Source organism: Crinia signifera, chromosome 8 (genome assembly GCF_055691185.1).
Source record: "Crinia signifera chromosome 8, ASM5569118v1, whole genome shotgun sequence".
NCBI lineage: Eukaryota > Metazoa > Chordata > Amphibia > Anura > Myobatrachidae > Crinia > Crinia signifera.
In genome coordinates this window covers 16,974,643-16,989,507 of record NC_139224.1, presented here as the reverse complement: position 1 = coordinate 16,989,507, position 14,865 = coordinate 16,974,643, and the positions used below count along the sequence as shown (strand labels likewise).

General features: G+C 50.4%; 1 protein-coding gene across 2 annotated transcripts in view; it reads left to right on the top strand.

The window, feature by feature from the left end:
- Positions 1–12,288, top strand: part of MST1R (macrophage stimulating 1 receptor) — a 45,203-nt gene extending 32,915 nt beyond the window's left edge. For both annotated transcript variants that reach the window (XM_083155844.1, XM_083155845.1), the window contains exons 14-22: positions 6,241–6,400; positions 6,484–6,573; positions 6,688–6,885; positions 7,851–7,931; positions 8,307–8,488; positions 8,864–8,973; positions 9,087–9,252; positions 9,366–9,502; positions 11,109–12,288. In XM_083155844.1, the coding sequence (XP_083011970.1) occupies positions 6,241–6,400; positions 6,484–6,573; positions 6,688–6,885; positions 7,851–7,931; positions 8,307–8,488; positions 8,864–8,973; positions 9,087–9,252; positions 9,366–9,502; positions 11,109–11,355 (1,371 nt within the window). In that variant the 3' untranslated portion in view covers positions 11,356–12,288. The remainder of the gene's footprint in view (positions 1–6,240; positions 6,401–6,483; positions 6,574–6,687; positions 6,886–7,850; positions 7,932–8,306; positions 8,489–8,863; positions 8,974–9,086; positions 9,253–9,365; positions 9,503–11,108) is intronic.
- Positions 12,289–14,865: the final 2,577 nt, after the last annotated feature.

The following is a 14,865-nucleotide window of genomic DNA, read 5'->3' as shown; positions in this document are numbered from 1 at the left end:
GGTGTATATAACCTCTGCCTAGTGCTTCACCTTGTCACCGGATGTACAGTATATACCCTCTGCATAGTACCATACTTGCCTACCTGACTCTCTCCTTCAGGGAGAAAATGCTCTGGTCCTGGGCTTCCCTGGTAATGTATGATTGCTGTCACCTGTGGTGACACCTTTCTTATCCATTACCTAGCTCACCACAGGTGATGGCAATCATACATTACCAGGGAAGTCCAGGAACAGAGTAGTTTGTCCCTCCTGGCATGGGCCATGTATGGCATTCTCTTGTCCTCGGGTGTACTGTATATAACTGGTGCTAGATGCTTGCATTACCTTGTCCTCGGGTGCATATACCCTCTTCCTAGTGCTTCACCTTGTCCTCGGGTGTATATACCCTCTGCCTAGTGCTTCACCTTGTCCTCAGGTGTATATAACCTCTGCCTAGTGCTTCACCTTGTCCTCTGGTGTATATAACCTCTGCCTAGTGCTTCACCTTGTCCTCAGGTGTATATAACCTCTGCCTATTGCTTCACCTTGTCACCGGATGTACAGTATATACCCTCTGCATAGTACCATACTTGCCTACCTGACCCTCTCCTTCAGGGAGAACATGCTCTGGTCCTGGGCTTCCCTGGTAATGTATGATTGCCAGCACCTGTGGTGACACCTTACTTATCAATTACCCAGCTCACCACAGGTGATGGCAATCATACATTACCAGGGAAGTTCAGGAACAGAGTAGTTTGTCCCTTCTGGCATGGGCCATGTATGGCATTCTCTTGTCCTCGGGTGTACTGTATATAACTGGTGCTAGATGCTTGCATTACCTTGTCCTCGGGTGTATATAACTTCTGTCTGGTGTTAGATTGTTTTATTACCTTGTGCTCTGGTGTATATACCTGGTGCTAGATACTTGCATTACCTTGTCCTTGTGTACTTTGCATTACCTTGTCCTCAGGTGTATATACCTTCTTCTTGGTGCCAGATGATTGCATTACCTTGTCCTCGGGTGTTTATAACTTCTGCCTGGTGGTAAATTGTTGCATTACCTTGTCCTCAGGTGTATATAACTCTGGGTTGCCTACCTGACCCTCTCCTTCAGGGAGAAAATGCTCTGTTCCTGGCCTTCCCTGGTAATGTTATGATTGTCAGCACCTGTGGTGAAACACCGTTCTTATCAATTACCTAGCTCACCTCTGGGGAAGGTCATGTAGGCAACCCTGCTATAACCTCTGCCTTGTGTTAGATTGTTGCAGGACCTTGTCCTCAGGTGTATATAACCTTTGCCTAGTGCCTCAATTGTCCTCAGGTGTATATAACCCCTGCCTAGTGCCTTACCTTGGGGGTTATTTTGGTTCACTCTTTCTGACAAATTCCTTCTTAGATGGACAAAACCATGTGCACTGCAGATGGGGTAGATGTTACTTGTGCAGAGAGAATTAGATTTGGGTGGTGTTTTACTTCAAAGTGAGATCTATATTGCAGTGTAAAAATAAATCAGTCAGTATTTTCCCTGCACAGAAACAAAATAACTCACCCAAATCTAATTATCTCTGCACATTTTACATCTGCCCCCCTGCAGTGCACATGGTTTTGTCCATCTAAGAAGGATTTTGTCTGAAAGAGTGAACCAAAATAACCCCCCTTGTCCTCAGGTGTATATATCCTCAGCTTAGTGCTTCACCTTGTCCTCAGGTGTATATACCCTCTTCCTAGTGCTTTACCTTGTCCTCTGGTGTATATAACCTCTGTCTAGTGCCTCACCTTGTCCTCTGGTGTATATAACCTCTGCCTAGTGCTTCACCTTGTCCTCAGGTGTATATACCCTCTGCTTAGTGCTTCAACTTGTCCTCAGGTGTATATAACCTCTGCCTAGTGCTTCAACTTGTCCTCAGGTGTATATGCCCTCTTCCTAGTGCTTCACCTTGTCCTCCGGTGTATATACCCTCTGCTTAGTGCTTCAACTTGTCCTCTGGTGTATATACCCTCTTCCTAGTGCTTTACCTTGTCCTCAGGTGTATATACCCTCTGCCTAGTGCATCACATTCCCTGGTGTATATACCCTCTGCCTAGTGCTTCACCTTGTCCTCTGGTGTATATACCCTCTGCCTAGTGCTTTACCTTGTCCTCAGGTGTATATACCCTCTTCCTAGTGCTTTACCTTGTCCTCAGGTGTATATACCCTCTTCCTAGTGCTTCACCTTGTCCTCCAGTGTATATACCCTCGGCCTAGTGCATCACGTTAAAACAGAGAAAGGCAAAGTACTCTCTTTGTTTGGGGGCACGCTTTAATAAAAACTTAACGTTTTATTATCGATCATTAAAAAGTGATTTTAACATGGTATCGGACATACATGACACACGTAACATATATACATGAAAAAAGTTCCTTATTCAAGATCCCCGCCTTGTATAAACGATATTGTCTGCCTTCCCAGGGTTTGACCAATAATGTGGGTCACATTCCCTGGTTGATTGATATCAATGAGGTGAGACTGTTATATTTTGCGGTTATGGTAACGAAATTACTAGAGGACACCTCTATATTGTAGGTGAGTTAGCGAATATACTCTAATGTGTTTGTCAATGTCTAATCTCCAAAGCTATATATCAGTCTATGGCATTGACAAACAGATACAGAGTACCCCTGGTATACTTAGAAATAGGGGGAAATTTTGAGCATATGCACATGAGTAGTTTCTGTGGCTGTAACAATCTGGTTTGCACGTATTATACCAATAAAACAAATGGTGAGTGGTAGTCAGAATGGAAATAAGTTAGAATTTTGAGGGTTAGATAGATTTATATAGAAAAAGATGTGTTAGTATATCCCTGCAGTGTGATTGTTTGCACGGCAACTGCTGCTGATTGTCGTTTGATGGATTGATTTTATCAATCCCCACAATTGAGCGGGTTGGATCCGTGTGACAGTTGCAGATATGGATATTTAAACAGTGGGTTGCTCCTGTTCGCGTTAGAGAAGAGACCTCCCTGGTTGGCTGCCACCCTTGCAGGGAATTGTCACTTCAATCATGAATGGGTGTACCCGAAATGTGGTAATAGAACAGAGACTAGATTGGTTACACCTACAGACTCCTCACATGCTGCTTTCTCCCATGTGCTGTATGCATTGATGGGCGATGAGCGATGCGTCTCTTCTCAAGTGTACCAGAAAAATAGGATTAATTTGGAAAAGACAATACCACAAATGTAATTTTTAAAGACAGACAGTATCATGCAATAATTTTTCAGCTAGAAAAACAGAGTCATAACTTCTATAACTGTTTAGCCATTAATGCAATCAGTGGTCTCCTAATCTGGACTTTCTATAGACTCTATTATCAGATAGTGCAATTTATGACAAACACAGAATTATGTTTATTCCCCTCTGGGGGGATCTTACCACCTCCTAGTAGGATAAATGGGTGCTAGCATATACTCCTTGTGCGTTTGGAAGTGCTGAAGATTAACGCTCCCTCAGGGGTCTCTTGGGTCAGATGAGACTGGTATCTCTTGTCTGGTTTGTAAGTAATTGGGTGGACAAACGGCCGTTTCGCGGTACTCCCGCTTCCTCAGTGTCCTGAGGAAGCGGGAGTACCGCGAAACGGCCGTTTGTCCACCCAATTACTTACAAACCAGACAAGAGATACCAGTCTCATCTGACCCCTGAGGGAGCGTTAATCTTCAGCACTTCCAAAGGCACAGATCCAACCCGCTCAATTGTGGGGATTGATAAAATCAATCCATCAAACGACAATCAGCAGCAGTTGCCGTGCAAACAATCACACTGCAGGGATATACTAACACATCTTTTTCTATATAAATCTATCTAACCCTCAAAATTCTAACTTATTTCCATTCTGACTACCACTCACCATTTGTTTTATTGGTATAATACGTGCAAACCAGATTGTTACAGCCACAGAAACTACTCATGTGCATATGCTGAAAATTTCCCCCTATTTCTAAGTATACCAGGGGTACTCTGTATCTGTTTGTCAATGCCATAGACTGATATATAGCTTTGGAGATTAGACATTGACAAACACAATAGAGTATATTCGCTAACTCACCTACAATATAGAGGTGTCCTCTAGTAATTTCCTTACTTTCACCGCAAAATATAACAGTCTCACTTTATTGATATCAATCAACCAGGGAATGTGACCCACATTATTAGTCAAACCCTGGGAAGGCAGACAATATCGTTTATACAAGGCGGGGATCTTGAATAAGGAACTTTTTTCATGTATATATGTTACGTGTGTCATGTATGTCCGATACCATGTTAAAATCACTTTTTAATGATCAATAATTAAACGTTAAGTTTTAATTAAAGCGTGCCCCCAAACAAAGAGAGTACTTCGCCTTTCTCTGTTTTGACTCTACCTTACTCTCTGGGGAGCACCTCCACACAGTTTATCTCTGTGCTGAGGCACATCAATTCAAAAAACCGTGGATACTTTATTTATGATATTTACCTATAAAACAACTATTGGTGGGTATTAGTGCATAGGTAAAACTGTCCTATTTCCCTTTTTCCTATGTTCACACTAGTGCATCATGTTCCCAGGTGTATATACCCTCTGCCTAGTGCTTCACCTTGTCACCGGATGTACAGTATATACCCTCTGCCTTGTGCCATACTTGCCTACCTGACTCTCTCCTTCAAATGCTCTGTCCCTGGACTTCCCTGGTAATGTATGATTGCCAGCACCTGTGGTGACACCTTTCTTATCAGTTACCTAGCTCCCCACAGGTGAAGGTCATGTAGGCAACCCTGCTATAACCTCTGCCTTGTGTTAGATTGTTGCATGACGTTACCTGGTGCTATATGCTTGCATTACCTTGTCCTCATGTGTATATACCTGCTTACTAGTGCCAGATGATTGCATTATCTTGTCCTCAGGTGTACTTACCATGTACCTTGTTCTCAGGTGTATATACCTGGTGCTATATGCTTGCATTACCTTGTCCTCATGTGTATATACCTGCTTACTAGTGCCAGATGATTGCATTACCTTGTCCTCAGGTGTACTTACCATGTACCTTGTCCTCATGTGTATATACCTGCTTCCTGGTTTTTAGATGATTGCATTACCTTGTCCTCAGGTGTACTTACCATGTACCTTGTCCTCATGTGTATATACCTGCTTCCTGGTTTTTAGATGATTGCATTACCTTGTCCTCAGGTGTACTTACCATGTACCTTGTTCTCAGGTGTATATACCTGGTGCTAGATGCTTGCATTGCATTGCCTTGTCCTCAGGTGTATATACCTGGTGCTAGATGCTTGCATTACCTTGTCCTCAGGTGTATATACCTGGTGCTAGATGCTTGCATTACCTTGTCCTCAGGTGTATATACCTGGTGCTAGATGCTTGCATTACCTTGTCCTCAGGTGTATATACCTGGTGCTAGATGCTTGCATTACCTTGTCCTCAGGTGTACTGTATATACCTGGTGCTAGATGCTTGCATTACCTTGTCCTCAGGTGTATATACCTGGTGCTAGATGCTTGCATTACCTTGTCCTCAGGTGTATATACCTGGTGCTAGATGCTTGCATTTCCATGTCCTCAGGTGTTTATACCTGGTGCTAGATGCTTGCATTACCTTGTCCTCCGGTGTATATACCTGCTTCCTGGTGCCAGATGCTTGCATTACCTTGTCCTCAGGTGTACTTACCATGTACCTTGTTCTCAGGTGCTAGATGCTTGCATTGCATCATACCTGGTGCTAGATGCTTGCATTGCATTGCCTTGTCCTCAGGTGTATATACCTGGTGCTAGATGCTTGCATTACCTTGTCCTCAGGTGTATATACCTGGTGCTAGATGCTTGCATTTCCATGTCCTCAGGTGTTTATACCTGGTGCTAGATGCTTGCATTGCCTTGTCCTCCGGTGTTTATACCTGGTGCTAGATGCTTGCATTACCTTGTCCTCCGGTGTATATACCTGCTTCTTGGCGCCAGATGATTGCATTACCCGGTCCTCAGGTGTATATACCTGCTTCCTGGTGCCAGATGCTTGCATTACCTTGTCCTCCGGTGTATATACCTGCTTCTTGGCGCCAGATTGAATTACGCGGTACTCAGGTACCTGCTTTCTGGTGCCAGATGCTTGCAATACCTTGTCCTCAGGTGTACTTACCATGTACCTTGTCCTCAGGTGTATATACCTGCTTCCTGGTGCCAGATGATTGCGTTACCTTGTCCTCAGGTGTACTTACCATGTACCTTGTTCTCAGGTGTGTGTGGATGGGTTTTGCACCGAGCTGGGCCAGGTGGTCATAGTCAATCTGCTGGATCCTGTGCTGGGCATAGTCCTGGGGACTGTGGCATCGCTGCTGGTCTGTGCCGTGTTGGTCTTCGTCCTCCTGAGAAGATGTCGGCCCCATAAGAAGAACGGTAAGGAGAGTGACCCATACGGAACCGTAACTGGGACCGGGGTGACCAGGAAGCACCATAATAACCAGGCTTTTTATTTCTAGTGACCGAGAATTTGGAATTACTGGCAAATAACAACAGGGATCCCATCTTGTCTCCCATCCGTGCTCATTTTTCGGACTACAGAGAATCTTGTAAGAGGCCACATTACTGTCTGTACCCTTCCTCCTTTACCCTGGTCTGCTCCTCCCTTACCTCAGCTCCGTGCCCGCGGCAGCCCTAACACCGATCTCTCTCTACCCATACAGATGTCCCTACCAGCAGCTCTGGCGGAGCATCCCTCCACGGTGGCATGTACACTGGCGGCAGCATTGCGGCAGGTTCCATGCCGCTTATCCTCACCAGCTTACTGGACAACCTGCGGCCAGAACTGTTGGAAGAAGTGAAGGACGTCCTGATACCGGAGAGCCGCCTAACCACGCACCGTGATCAGATCATTGGGAAAGGTCAGGACCCACCCGGTCACATTATACAGAGCCTAGAACCGGCCTGTATACAGATCAAACCCCAATGCACAACATCTGTATATTCACTGAGATGCCATGGCCACAGGTGCTGCGCTGAGGGGTGCAGGGGGCGGTGAGAATGGGATGGGTGCGATTACACAGCAGCGTTGGTTGGCACGGTTGGACAGCTGGGTTGGGGGTGGGTGCAGTTACACAGCTGGGCTGGGTGGGTGCTGTTAGGCAGCTGGGTTGGGGGTGGGTGCGGTTACACAGCTGGGCTAGGGGGAGGGAGGCCCGCGGTTACACAGCTTAGCTTGAGGGGGCGCAGTTACACAGCTGCACAGTGGGCGGTGCGGTTACACAGCAGGGCTGGGCCGTGCGGTTACACAGCAGGGCTGGGCCGTGCGGTTACACAGCAGGGCTGGGGCGTGCGGTTACACAGCAGGGCTGGGGCGTGCGGTTACACAGCAGGGCTGGGGCGTGCGGTTACACAGCAGGGCTGGGGCGTGCGGTTACACAGCAGGGCTGGGCCGTGCGGTTACACAGCAGGGCTGGGGCGTGCGGTTACACAGCAGGGCTGGGCCGTGCGGTTACACAGCAGGGCTGGGCCGTGCGGTTACACAGCAGGGCTGGGGCGTGCGGTTACACAACAGCGCGTGGTGGTCATGGTTACACAGCAGCACGGTGAGCGCGGTTACACAGCAGCGCGGTGAGCGCGGTTACACAGCAGCGTGGTGGGTGCGGTTATACAGCAGCACGGGGACATGGGCTTGCACTCTCTATGTTCGCCCTCACAGTTACGAGGAAGGGCCACCGCTATTGGACAACATGACACCTATTTTGTATGGTCCTGTAGGCTGTGCTGTGGTACTTAGTGGCCTGTTAGAGTGACTCCGGCTGGGGTATGGCTCCGGCCTGTAGTTATCACCTCCCGGTATGTGACATCTCCATCTCTTCCCTGACAGGACACTTCGGGAGTGTTTACCATGGAACGTACCTCGATGACGACGAGCGCCAAACGCACTGCGCTGTCAAATCTCTGAACCGTAAGGACCCAGCTGGCTGTTACCGCAGTGTGACCCATATCTCTGGCCCATGATATTGCGGGAACCCTCTGCACCCAGGGCATGATGGGAAAGTGCCGCATTAAACTATAACTCTTAACATTTCTCCTTAGTAACCGGATATTGTGGACTTTCTGTGCTGGTTTATATTCCCTCATTATTAATACTGCGGTGCGGGGCAAACGCTAATAATTATGGTTATTAATGATTCATTCCCCTCCCCCCCCTAGATGTAAATCATTATAAATCTGGGACATCCTTATTCCAGCATCCTGTACCCATTGAGAGCTGAATTGCGCGCTGTGGACGTTGCGGCATTGCTGGCGCGGCCTCTCGCAGTAACCCTTTGTCTTGCAGGGATCACCGACGTAGAGGAGGTGGAGGAGTTTTTGCGGGAAGGGATTCTGATGAAGAGTTTCCACCACCACCATGTCCTGTCGCTCATTGGGATCTTCCTGCCGCGCGAGGGTCTCCCTTTGGTCGTCCTCCCGTATATGTCACATGGGGACCTGCGCCATTTCATACGCAGTGAGGACAGGGTGAGTGTACAGAGCTGGTCCCTTCATCCTCTATATGTTCTATCACTCTGGGGCTACAGGGCCACACAGTAACCGGCACACTGACCATCAGGAGAACAGAGGCACATTATGGGTACTGGATGGGAGATGCGCCACCCAGCTCAGGCCTCCCTATAGCGGGCACAGACTCTGGTAATGGCATCACCAATCCCTTACTGACCCATCAGAGCATCCTATCCAGCCACCACAATGTCGCCCCTGGTGCTACAGGACCTGAGGAACATAAAGTAGAGTCTTGTTATATCCTGGGGTTCTGGCCATCAGTGGGCAAAAGCTTTGGTGGGAGAAGCAGTGGAACAGTGATACTTACTCCCATCCTGTGTCTCTCCGCTGTAGAGCCCCACAGTGAAGGACCTGGTTGGGTTTGGGCTGCAGGTCTCCCGTGGGATGGAGTATCTGGCCCAGATGAAGTTTGTGCACAGAGATTTGGCTGCCCGGAACTGCATGTGAGTACCTGCTTGCTGTACCCAATGTCTGGTATCCCCTGTTATATGGGCACCAGAGCCGCGTGGGTACATATAGCAGCCTCCTGTTTGACCTCTGTAACTCTGTGTTTTAGGCTCGATGAGACTTTCCAGGTGAAGGTGGCAGACTTTGGTCTGGCCCGAGATGTGTTTGATAAGGAGTATTATAGTGTCCGTCGTCATAAAAATGCCCGGCTACCTGTCAAGTGGATGGCACTGGAGAGCCTGCAGACCCAGAAGTTCACCACCAAGAGCGACGTGGTGAGATGACCAAGGAGATGGGGCTGATGGGCCTTTATAACCATAAGAGACAAAATATTAATTCTGCTTCATGTGATGTTCTATGTTACTCACCTTATCACCTTTCCCCCTAGTGGTCATATGGGGTGCTGCTGTGGGAGCTGATGACACGAGGAGCCCCTCCTTATCCAGATGTGGATCCCTATGACATTACGCGATACCTATACAGAGGGCGACGTTTAGCCCAGCCCGAGTACTGCCCGGACCCACTGTGAGTTTGCATACCATAAACTGTACCATTCTGCTGTATACTAGGGTGCTATAACAGTAATGACCACTGTGGGGCAGCATTGCCTGTACTGGGCTGTAACAGTAATGACCACTGTGGGGCAGCATTGCCTGTACTGGGCTGTAACAGTAATGACCACTGTGGGGCAGCATTGCCTGCACTGTGCTGTAACAGTAATGACCACTGTAGGGCAGCATTGCTAATATTGTGCTATAACCGTAATGACCACTGTAGGGCAGCATTGTGATGCTGTGCTATAACAGTAATGACCACTGTGGGGCAGCATTGCCTGTACTGTGCTGTAACAGTAATGACCACTGTGGGGCAGCATTGCTGATACTGTGCTATAACAGTAATGACCACTGTGGGCAGCATTGCCTGTACTGTGCTGTAACAGTAATGACCACTGTGGGGCAGCATTGCCTGTACTGGGCTGTAACAGTAATGACCACTGTGGGGCAGCATTGCCTGTACTGGGCTGTAACAGTAATGACCACTGTGGGGCAGCATTGCCTGCACTGTGCTGTAACAGTAATGACCACTGTAGGGCAGCATTGCTAATATTGTGCTATAACCGTAATGACCACTGTAGGGCAGCATTGTGATGCTGTGCTATAACAGTAATGACCACTGTGGGGAAGCATTGCCTGTACTGTGCTGTAACAGTAATGAACACTGTAGGGCAGCATTGCTGATACTGTGCTATAACCGTAATGACCAACCGTAATGACCACTGTGGGACAGCATTGCCTGTACTGTGCTGTAACAGTAATGACCACTGTGGGGCAGCATTGCCTGTACTGTGCTGTAACAGTAATGACCACTGTGGGGCAGCATTGACTGTACTGTGCTGTAACACTAATGACCACTGTGAGGCAGCATCGCTGATATTGTGCTATAACCGTAATGATCACTGTAGGGCAGCATGGTGATACTGTGCTATAACAGTAATGACCACTGTGGGGCAGCATTGCCTGTACTGTGCTGTAACAGTAATGAACACTGTAGGGCAGCATTGCTGATACTGTGCTATAACAGTAATGACCACTGTGGGGCAGCATTGCCTGTACTGTGCTGTAACAGTAATGAACACTGTAGGGCAGCATTGCTGATACTGTGCTATAACTGTAATGACCACTGTGGGACAGCATTGCCTGTACTGTGCTATAACCGTAATGACCACTGTGGGGCAGCATTGCTCCAGTAACAAAGCCGCAGAAAATGTAAATACGTTTCCAGCCAATTTGTTGCAGATAAGAACGTGAATTAAACACTCAGAGCAAATATGGAATTACCATTAATGTAATAGGATTACAATGTATCTGATTACGGCCTCAATTACCCTATTACGCTGCACAGGGGACCAAGCCTGTCCTAGTCCTATCCCATTACTGGCAGCATTACTAACGTACAAATAGCGCTGTTGGCGTAGTGGGAAGGTGCATACCACAGATGTGCACTGGACACTGCAATCGGCTGTGCCGCGCCACCCTGCGCGATGCTTCTAGAGAACATACAGAGAGACCCATGTAGAATGTCTGTGCTTCGCAACCTTGTTCTCTGATCCATGATCTGTCTGTTCCCACAGCTATACACTCATGCTGCAATGCTGGAAGCCGCAGCCTGAGGATCGGCCTACATTCTCCCAGCTGGTGGGCGAGATGGAGGTCATCTCCAACTCCCTGTTAGGAGATCACTACATTAATCTGAATGTTACCTACATAAACCTAGATCGGGACCAGCCCTTCCCCCCCGCACCCCCCGCTTCTGAGGACGAGCTGGAGTATGAGTCTGACGCTTCCGATGAAGAGGAGTCTAATAAGGGAACACTGTGAGGGTCTCGGTATGGGAAGACCATGGCACAGAGCTGGCGTCGGGCATTACAAGGGAAACGGTTTGCTTGGAAATCGGCTGCCCGCGTTATATTCATTGTTCCTCTGTGCTGGGCAGGCCGGATTCCCCTGAGCCTGGAACATTGACGCAGCCCGGGGACGCAAACCAACGTTGGAAGGTGGGCCGTGATCTTCCTATAGGATGCAGACTCCAGATGGGCAGGCCCAGGCCGGTGGGTGCATGTGCCCACTAGACCCGCAGGAGTCTGCTACCATTTACCTCCTGTTACAGAGATAACAAACGAAATGGCGGGGACTGTACAGTTTTATACACAATTGTTGAGGCATGAGCCTCCGAGTGCCTCAGTTATACCTCTAGTTCCTGGTTAAAAGAAAGGCAAAACAAAATGGCTCCCGCCCCTCTGTAGGCTCTACGTGCCTTGGTCTCTGTGGGTCTCTTTAAGGGCATATACTACAGATACCTGCATATCTCTCTCTCTCTCTCTCTCTCTCTCTCTCTCTCTCTCTCTCTCTCTCTCTCTCTCTCTCTCTCTCTCTCTCTCTCTCTCGAACCGGCTGAGAGCCGAGAACATTTTCTAGCAGTCAGATCTACGGTTCATCCTGATCTCAGATTATATTCCAATGTGATCAGTACACAATGTGCTCTCATCCCGCGCTTCATCTTCCCCTGGGGTTACAATCTTATCTCCGCTCTGCGGCACTTTCTGCAAGTACAATGCTGACGGAGAGACGGCGATGTGTCGGTATTGTGCTTTCTCTGCAGCTCTGCTAATACTTGAATTGTATATGATTGTGTGTATATATCTTGGTTACCAGAGGAATATTTTTATATTGAGATTTACTTTGGTTGAAATACTTTCTCGCCCTCATGTTGAGAAGTGGGAAAGGTGTAAATAAAGAGATTTTCTTTCTTAACGTTCCAGTTAATTTGCTTTACAGGAAAAAATGGCTGCGAGAAAGGGGTAATGTAAAGTGTGAGGCCCTGGGAATAGAGGTGTGGAGGGTGACGGCTGTTTGATCTGTGCGGAGGGTGACGGCTGTTTGATCTGTGCGGAGGGTGACGGCTGTTTGATCTGTGCGGAGGGTGACGGCTGTTTGATCTGTGCGGAGGGTGGGGGCTATTTGATCTGTGCGGAGGGTGGGGGCTGTTTGATCTGTGCGGAGGGTGGCGGCTGTGTGATCTGTGCGGAGGGTGGCAGCTGTGTGATCTGTGCGGAGGGTGGCGGCTGTGTGATCTGTACGGAGGGAGGCGGCTGTGTGCTCTGTACGGAGAGAGGCACGGAGGGCGGACATCTGTGCGATCTGTCCGGAGAGAGGCACGGAGCGCGATGGCTGTGTGATCTGTCCGGAGAGAGGCACGGAGGGCGACGGCTGTTTGATCTGTACAGAGAGAGGCACGGAAGGCGACGACTGTGTGCTCTGTCCGGAGAGAGGCACTGAAGGTGACGGCTGTGTGATCTGTCCGGAGAGAGGCATGGAGGGAGGCGGCTGTGTGCTCTGTACGGAGAGAGCCACGGAGGGCGACGGCTGTGTGATCTGTCCGGAGAGAGGCACAGAGGGCGACGGCTGTGTGATCTGTCCGGAGAGAGGCACGGAGGGCGACGGCTGTGTGATCTGTCCGGTGAGAGGCACGGAGGGCGACAGCTGTGTGATCTGTCCGGAGAGAGGCACAGAGGGCGACGGCTGTGTGATCTGTACGGAGAGAGGCACGGAGGGCGACTGCTGTGTGATCTGTCCGGAGAGAGGCACGGAGGGCGACTGCTGTGTGATCTGTACGGAGAGGCACGGAGGGAGGCGGCTGTGTGCTCTGTACAGAAAGAGGCACTGAGGGAGGCGGCTGTGTGCTCTGTACGGAGAGAGGCACTGAGGGCGACGGCTGTGTGATTTGTATGGAGAGAGGCACGGAGGGAGGCGGCTGTGTGCTCTGTACGGAGAGAGGCGGCTGTGTGCTCTGTACGGAGAGAGGCACGGAGGGCGAAGGCTGTGTGATCTGTATGTAGAGAGGCACGGAGGGAGGCGGCTGTGTGCTCTGTATGGAGAGAGGCGGCTGTGTGCTCTGTCCGGAGAGAGGCACGGAGCGCGATGGCTGTGTGATCTGTCCGGAGAGAGGCACGGAGGGCGACGGCTGTGTGATCTGTACGGAGAGAGGCACGGAAGGCGGCAACTGTGTGCTCTGTCCGGAGAGAGGCACTGAAGGTGACGGTTGTGTGATCTGTCTGGAGAGAGGCATGGAGTGAGGCGGCTGTGTGCTCTGTACGGAGAGAGCCACGGAGGGAGGCGGCTGTGTGCTCTGTACGGAGAGAGCCACGGAGGGCGACGGCTGTGTGATCTGTCCGGAGAGAGGCACGGAGGGCGATGGCTGTGTGATCTGTCCGGAGAGAGGCACGGAGGGCGACGGCTGTGTGATCTGTACGGAGAGAGGCACGGAGGGCGACTGCTGTGTGATCTGTCCGGAGAGGCACGGAGGGCGACGGCTGTGTGATCTGTACGGAGAGGCACGGAGGGAGGCGGCTGTGTGCTCTGTACAGAAAGAGGCACGGAGGGAGGCGGCTGTGTGCTCTGTCCGGAGAGAGGCACGGAGGGAGGCAGCTGTGTGCTCTGTACGGAGAGAGGCACTGAGGGCGACGGCTGTGTGAGCTGTACGGAGAGAGGCACGGAGGGAGGCGGCTGTGTGCTCTGTACGGAGAGAGGCGGCTGTGTGCTCTGTACGGAGAGAGGCACGGAGGGAGGCGGCTGTGTGCTCTGTACGGAGAGAGGCGGCTGTGTGCTCTGTACGGAGAGAGCACGGAGGGCGGACGTCTGTGGGATCTGTACGGAGAGAGGCACGGAGGGCGAAGGCTGTGTGATCTGTATGGAGAGAGGCACTAAAGGCGACGGCTGTGTGATCTGTACGGAGAGAGGCATGGAGGGCGACGGCTGTGTGATCTGTCCGGAGAGAGGCACGGAGGGCGACGGCTGTGTGATCTGTCCGGAGAGAGGCACTGATGGCGACTGCTGTGTGATCTGTCCAGAGAGAGGCACGGAGGGCGATGGCTGTGTGATCTGTCCGGAGAGAGGCACGGAGGGCGACGGCTGTGTGCTCTGTCCGGAGAGAGGCACGGAGGGCGACAGCTGTGTGATCTGTACGGAGAGAGGCACGGAGGGAGGCGGATGTGTGCTCAGTACGGAGAGAGGCACGGAGGGAGGCGGCTGTGTGCTCTGTACAGAGAGAGGCACGGTGGGAGGGGGCTGTGTGCTCTGTACGGAGAGAGGCACGGAGGGCGAAGGCTGTGTGATCTGTATGGAGAGAGGCACGGAGGGAGGCGGCTGTGTGCTCTGTACGGAGAGAGGCACTGAGGGTGGCGGCTGTGTGATCTGTGCGGAGGGTGGCGGCTGTGTGATCTGTGCGGAGGGTGGCGGCTGTGTGATCTGTACGGAAGGAGGCGGCTGTGTGCTCTGTACGGAGAGAGGCACAGAGGGCGAAGGGCAAGGCCAGGTGGGCATAGCTGGAAC